This window comes from Nothobranchius furzeri, chromosome 2 (assembly GCF_043380555.1).
Source record: "Nothobranchius furzeri strain GRZ-AD chromosome 2, NfurGRZ-RIMD1, whole genome shotgun sequence".
NCBI lineage: Eukaryota > Metazoa > Chordata > Actinopteri > Cyprinodontiformes > Nothobranchiidae > Nothobranchius > Nothobranchius furzeri.
In genome coordinates this window covers 10,704,591-10,712,404 of record NC_091742.1, presented here as the reverse complement: position 1 = coordinate 10,712,404, position 7,814 = coordinate 10,704,591, and the positions used below count along the sequence as shown (strand labels likewise).

The 7,814-nt window shown below is 38.9% G+C and overlaps 1 protein-coding gene across 1 annotated transcript; it reads left to right on the top strand.

Moving 5' to 3' along the window:
* The first annotated feature begins 1,346 nt into the window (after positions 1-1,346).
* selenol (selenoprotein L) lies at positions 1,347-7,178 on the top strand. The gene is made up of 9 exons (XM_015947574.3): positions 1,347-1,505; positions 1,868-1,946; positions 2,019-2,072; positions 3,371-3,416; positions 3,639-3,766; positions 3,951-4,065; positions 5,608-5,730; positions 6,091-6,228; positions 6,584-7,178. Exons 1-9 carry the CDS (start codon positions 1,400-1,402, stop codon positions 6,722-6,724), a joined length of 930 nt encoding a protein of 309 aa, XP_015803060.1. The 5' UTR covers positions 1,347-1,399; the 3' UTR covers positions 6,725-7,178.
* Positions 7,179-7,814: the final 636 nt, after the last annotated feature.

Below are 7,814 nucleotides of genomic sequence, written 5' to 3'. Positions count from 1 at the left end.
TATGTTTATTTAATAAATACACATGAATAACATTAGAGTAGCGCTAGGTTGTTTGATTTAGTCAGATTTCGCAGTGACTTAGTCATTTAGGTCAGTTATACAAGTTACACACACACACACACACACACACACACACACACACACACACACACACACACACACACACACACACACACACACACACACACACACACACACACACACACACACACACACACACACACACACACACACACACACACACACACACACACACACACACACACACACACACACACACACACACACACACACACACACACACACACACACACACACACACACACACACACACACACACACACACACACACATCTGTATGTGTGTATAATATATATATTGTAAAGAATGGATCATTCATGACGCTACAATATATATGTGTGTGTATATATATATGTATCATACACACACACACACATAATATATATATATATATATAATGTGTGTGTGTGTGTGTTTATGTGTACATATATATACATATATGTGTGTGTGTGTATTATATGTATACTATATGTGTTTATATGTATGTGTATATATATATATGTATATATATATATATATATATATATATATATATATATACACACACACATACACACACACACACACACACACATTATATATATATAATGTGTGTGTGTGTGTATATGTATATATGTGTATATATACATATGTGTATTTGTATGTATATATATATATATATACATATGTGTATATATATACATACATATGTGTATATATATACATACATATGTGTATATATATATATATATACATACACTTGTGTGTGTATATATATGTGTGTATATATATGTATATGGGAACTGTAGCTACAAACAGGTAAACAAAACTGTTTCTGTGTTTAAAAAAAGAACGAAAGCATGGATATATATTTATATGTATGTATTTCACACACACACACACACACACACACACACACACACACACACACACACACACACACACACACACACACACACACACACACACACACACACACACACACACACATATCTGTATGTGTGTATAATATATATATATATGTATGTGTATATATGTATGTATGTGTATATATATATATATGTATATATGTATGTATTTGATTACAAAGCACCTTTCAAATAGTAAATACAGCTCAAGGAAAAAACACATTGAAAATGGTGATCTGTCTTGTAGTTCTGACAAGCCACCACTAGGTGCTGATAAATGGCTGGGTTCCTCTGAAGGCGTATTTTGCCCTTAAGTGCTGATTAGTCCATTTTGGTGTCACGTGAACTAGCGTCAGTCCTGATTGGTCCATATGGCTGCCGGCTAACGACAACACCTGTTTAGAGCGTAGTGGCGGTCAGAGCTGGTGACCATGGCCGAAGTTGTGGCTGTTTCTCAGGAGACTTTAACAAGTAGCTTGAGTCTGTTGGTCAATTTGGGTAAAGTTTTACTCCAGAATGCGAAACAGGAAGCAGCAGGTAGGAGGGAGGGTTACTAAAAAAATAATCATAATCTTTCAATAGAGCATTTTTAGCTAGAAAATGTGTTAATGGACGGTTTGTTTTGCAATAAAATGTAATGTTGGTTATGATTTATATTTGATGCGTCACGACATGTGTGTATTTTAGCTAAAAACAGCTATGTGCTATGTTTAAAACCGACAGCTTTCCTATTTAACGTTTCATAACTTCAACACAAAGTCGTGTTGTTGAGAATAGTTCAAGCAGATCAACTCAGTGGATTAAATGGTGTTGTAATCTAATCCCTGTCATGCCCATTGCCAACATAATGGTTAATACTGAAATCAGCCAGACCACTAACAAAGACTGCTCTCATTCAGCCTCCTTGGAGACTTTTGTACCTCACAAGATCACCACTTTATTTGGCCTGATGGCAGCCAGCGAAGGCTTCTACAGGAGGTAGTACATTAGTTTATTCTCGTTCTCAATAACTGACATTACTTGTTTCTAAAGTCTGTTGTTGTTGAGCAGCATTGGAGTGAAAACCAAGAGTGAAGCAGAGTCTGTTTGGCAGAAATCCTATCAGTAAGTATGCTTTAAATTGTATTAACAAAATTGAAAAAAAGATTTAGGTTCCTATAATACACACACACACACACACACACACACACACACACACACACACACACACACACACACACACACACACACACACACACACACACACACACACACACACACACACACACATTCTCAGAAGCCTCCCCAAACCATAAAGCTTCCACCACTGTGCTTCACAGTAAGTCAAAGCTTGCAGCCAAACAACATCCTACATTATCCTTTTCAGAACTCAGTATTCCAGATGTTCTACTTTCAGTTTCTAAGCTGTTATTGTAGTGTCTCTTTTGAAAGTACAGACTAGAGCTGGATGATATGAAAAAGCTTATTGACAAAAAATCATATTGATCAATATGCATAATTATTGAAACTAAATATAAAATGTAGAAACAATTTTAAGTGCAGCCCTGGCCATTTTATGCCATTTCGTTATGATTAAACAAGTTGGTTGCATTACCAGACTTGATTTCTATCGATTCTCTGCAAATTTTGCAAACCACTGTTTTAATTATTTTTTTTGGATCAGACTTGAAAAATCTAAATATTGCCACACTGGTGAACTACTGCAACCCATTTCTGTGACAGTGTCTTCCACCTCTCCTCGCTGCAACATCTTGTTGAAGTCACATGCTGCTCTGTTTGGGTTTTAGAGGGGAGGGCTTGGTGACAGAGCGTGTCTGGGTCTGTTTTATTGATTGGTAATGACTCTAGTATGAAGCTACCTGACTGGTTATAATGGAAAAAGAAAGGAAATGTTTAATTGAAGTTTTTATTGATTGATTTATTTTTTTCTATTGCACCACACGTCTATTGATCTATGTTTATTTTTATTGAATTATTGTCCAGCCCTAGTAAAGACTCTTAGCTGGCCTTGTAAATTAATCCATCTTTGACAAAAATAAAAGACATTTTAACCATCAATAATCTCTGTCCTAGAGGATTTTTCTGCACATTCAGAGCCCACCCTACTGAATGAATTGACTGTTGTTTGATTTTGATTTAACTTTAAGTCATGCAATTATAAATGAGTTTAATATTTTCCCTGAATATACTCTGTCTGTTAGACTGTAGATGTTAGGGTTCTTCTTTAGCAGCTAATTACAGCTTGATTTTATGAATGTGATCATATAATGCATGTTAATTTTTTAAGTCTTTGGGAAGAAATGAAATAAAAAAAGATTTGAAGTTTCAACTTTCCTGTCTTTTGAAACCAGGACTGAACATGAAAAGTTTAGTGTTAAATAAATTCTTATGTATTTTTTCAGCCATGCAGATGTGAGGGAGCAGGTAGAGGAGCTTCTGAAGCTTGAGGTCTGTATATGTGAGGCTGCTTTTTCCTTTTGAATTGTCGTATGTTTTACCTTTTTCGAAATATAGACATGCAGGTTATTTGTTTTGCATTTGATAAACGGCACATCTGCGGAGGTTGGTCTCCAAAACATAAAATTTGTGTTTCTCTCAGAAGATTCTGTTTTTTAAACATCTTTGAGGATATAAGGTGGATTTAGTGTTATCTCCATGATTATTCTGCAGACTGAGTGGGACTCCTTCCTGGAGAGTGTGGACAAGGGTCTTCAGACAGCAGATGAGCAGCTGTCAGGAGGAAAACCAGCAGACAGCCTGAGTCCTGACTGTCAGTTCACCGATGCACGGAGCGGCAAGTACGTTCACACATCAGCTCTCCGGAGCCACCAGCCAGTTTAGGCAGGTGTCTTTGTTCATTCCTCATTGCAACCAGTCTCGGATGGATACGTTTCTTAATTTAAAGCGAGGTTTGGTTTCCCATCCTGAGAAAGTTTCAGCTGTTCATTAAATGTGGTTTTGTTTTTGTTTTTGTGTTCAAAGGGGCGTAACTCTTGGTCAGTTCCTGGGTCAGGGTCAGAAACTGCTGCTGGTTCTAATTAGACACTTTGGATGACTGCCGTGACGAGACCACGTGGCCGAGCTGGAGGCCAGTCGGGTCAGTGAATCAACCCTCTGTCTCTGCACGAAGCAACCTGAACAACCAATACAAATCCACAATAAAAGATCCTGAGTAACACAACAACATCTAGGCAAACCGAGAACTGAGCACAACAACAAGCAGGGTTCACAAACATCTGAAAGGATTTATACCCTTCTCCGTGGGGCTTTGCTTCAATGCTCAAGAGCATCGTCAGCAGCAGCTGTGAACAAGACCACTAATATCTACTGATGTTAATGCAGCTGACCCTGACACTCCTCCAAATGAACAATAATGTGTTGTGGTGTCTAAGAGCAGCTGGATTCAGTCAGTTTCTGTTCCTTTATCATGTTAAAGAGCATCTTTACTGTTCTTTAAAATGGTAGAAAAACATCACCTAAGGTCAAAAGGTTACTCCCTCTGGTTGTTTTTAGTTGCTGAGGTAAGACTGATTCAAGTAGTTTAACGATGGTTCGTGTTTGTGTATGTTGGGGAGGTACAAGCTCCTGTTTGTCTGGACACCGTGTTCATTGATTTCCACAACAGAAAATGACCGAGAAGCACAGAGATCATATAAACATAGAGGCGGCATGGCCTGGGGCTTTCTATTGGCACTGGTGTAACTGCAGGTCGCCATCTTGGATGGGTCACCAGTTGCCCCCAGTTCATTTATTGGGCTAGAAAGGTCAATTGTAATCCCACATAATCTGTTTTCAGTAGTACGCCGGCTGTTGGAACCGTAGACTGCACAAAAACAGGCATAGTTACTTACTCACCGGTGACTCTGGTTAGGTTTTGGAGAGGGAGGGACCGAAATGGCAGCTAAGTGTTTACACTCTAGCACTCAATGGCGCCTCTACGTAGTTCATTTTTGTTTCATCTTGTTCCCACCTCGTTTTTTAAACAGGAAGCCAACATAGCGGTGTACTCAGAGTTGGATGATAGCAGCGATTTTAATTACCTTAGAAACTCATGAATTAGAGAACAAAAACTATTTGTATGGAATTGTGTTTGATGTAATATATCAGAGGACAAGTTTCTGTCGAAATAAGTTCAAATAATAAAATGTTCTCAGCAGTTAGCGTTTCCAAGTCTGTGCGTTTGTAAGTTCCCACGTCTCAGCAGCTCTTCTTTCACCATTTAAATGAATTATTCCTGATTATTCTATTAATTCCTTTTGCCTGATCCCATCAACTCTTGCTGCTGGCTTAAAACTGTATGGCTGTGCACCTTCAGCATCAAACATAAATGTATATTCCTATTCAGAATCTGGAGCTGCGTGCTGCTGCTGCAAATGCATTTTTTTCTGAGCAGAGTCAGGAAAGTTTTCCTTGAGCGACGTCACTTCCGGTTTCCAGCAAGAGGCGCTGTTTTTACATGTATTTTCAGTCTTCTGGCTGCAAATTATGTATTCATACTTTCCAGAGTACCTCACAGCCACAGACCATTTACTTTTCTATAAGTGAATGATCTAATGAGGGAAAATGAACCTTTGAAGTTAAGCAGAAGAGCGTGCCCTGTGACTGGTGTTTAACTTTAGCCCACTGTGCTATTCTGCAGAAGCTCCAGGAGGCTCGGTCCATGCAGGTCTTAGTGGTTTCCTTTGGCAGTGTGGAAGGAGCTCAACTGTGGCTGCAACAGACCGGGTGCACCTTCCAGATGCTGCTGGACCCTCAGAGAAAGGTGAGGATGCGCTCATTACAAAACAATACTTGATTTGTAGAAATAAACACAAATAGAGATCGTTTAAATATGAGAAAACATTTTGTGCAGAAACACTTTTAGAACTAAGTGAATTTTATGGAAACTAAAGATGGCCGACGCAGCACCGACCAGAGGTTTTAACAGCTGTTTGATGACGTGTCGTTAAACTCAAACACTCCAAAGCATTCATTCTAAAAAGTCAGTGACCAGATGTTGGCATCTGTGAGGTCAACGCAACCAAGCAGAAAGACGGATGCATTTTCCAGATGCCACAGAGTCCATCATGAACTGCCATAAAACCTAAACAAAAGGGCCTTTCTGCTGTCTGCTCTGGTACAGATCTACAGGAGTTTTGGCCTCGGCTCTTCTTACCTGAAGGTGATGAAGTTCGGCTGCCTGCTGCAGTACTCGGAGTTCAGAATTGCAGACAGAGACTTCCCTGATTTCCCCTCTCGTCTGCTGGAAGACCTCTACCAGGTATGGAACACAACATAAACAACAAAACGCTGGGCAAGCACGGTTGTTAAATCTCAAAGCTACAAGAAAAACTAAGAAAGAATTATTTTCAACTATTTAAATTCTAATTCTCACATTAATTCTGACATTTGGTTAGAAATATGGCCATTTTGACCATCAGGAATCATTAAATGACATTAAATGACTGTTTTCTTACTGCTGGTTTAATTTGTAGACATCCAGTTTAAAATCTGACTTGCAATAAGTGATAATGGTCACGGGACCCATGACAGATGAAAAGCTGCTCATAAATCTAATTAGATTTTGTGTTTATTTAAATAAAATCATTCAGCTTTATATTTATTTATGTGTCCAGTTGGGAGGTGACTTTTTATTGGACGACACGGGGAAGGTGCTTCTTTCTCATCCGTCTAAAAACCCTCTGGACAGGCCCAGTTTGATGGACGTCCTGCAGGCTGCTGCAGACGAGCGCCAACACACGGACCAAGAGCTGTGAAGAGAAAACGATCGAACCGGTGGTTTAGAAACGGCACTGATACCACAGAAGAAGAGCAGCTCTTTGATTCATGTCAATGACGTCATGCCTCAAGCTCGTGATGTCACGATGAGCTGTGACCGATGCTGAAACATGAGGAAAAGATGTCTGAGCTTCTTTTGTTTGTTTCAGTCTGGCAGTTTACGAAGTAAATACGTGCATTTTACTTTAGCGAATCAAAGTAGCCCTTATTACGCCAAACAAATCAACACAAAGCTACAGCTAACTACCAAATTAAACTAATTTCACATTTATAATTAAAACAGAAATATTGGATATGAAATCATGTTGAAATCTTTGATTCTTATCTGCAAATGTAGCTCATTCATAACCCTAACCCAGAGTTTATAAAATCTGGTGGCTCAGCGGAAAATGTGTTTCCTGTTTTTGGAACAATAAACCAAATTTTGGCTCAGATGAGTTTTATTCATGTGTCTGAACATTTAATTAGATTAAATGTTGGTTTGTTTTGGGGTAAAAGAAGAAATGTAATCTCTTTATTTCTTGAAACGTTTCCTCTGGTTTAGTTTAGATTTTTAAATGGGTGGAACATTGAAAAACCATTTTAAAATTCTTATTTCTCCAAGTTTTTAATGACATTTCAACATGAAAATAGTCTCCTACACATACCTCCTGCTTTAGCTTCTGATAGAAAACAGATGGTGAAACTCTAGGATCAGAAAATCCTGACAGATCTACATCACACTGTCGCTTAACATTCATTACTCACGACGGGGAAGGCTGTTGGTTTAACGTCCAGGAAACAGCAGAGAACCGTTTGCTAACTGTTAGCATTAGCAACTCCACCCCACAGCAGAACTCCTTCAGGCTTCTGTTATTTGTGGAGATGAAACATCAACGTTGCATCGCGTGACCATTGTCCAGTCTGAGATGAGATATCCAGATATCAGGAAATAAGACTCCACAACCTGCCGTCTGAAGCTCAGCTGAGATGTGGCTCACTTCTAGTTCCTGGAAATGGTGCGCCGGTGTTTTTGCCACCCGAGTACGACTTAATAGGCATTCATTCCTACTAGAGATCACTGCAAAT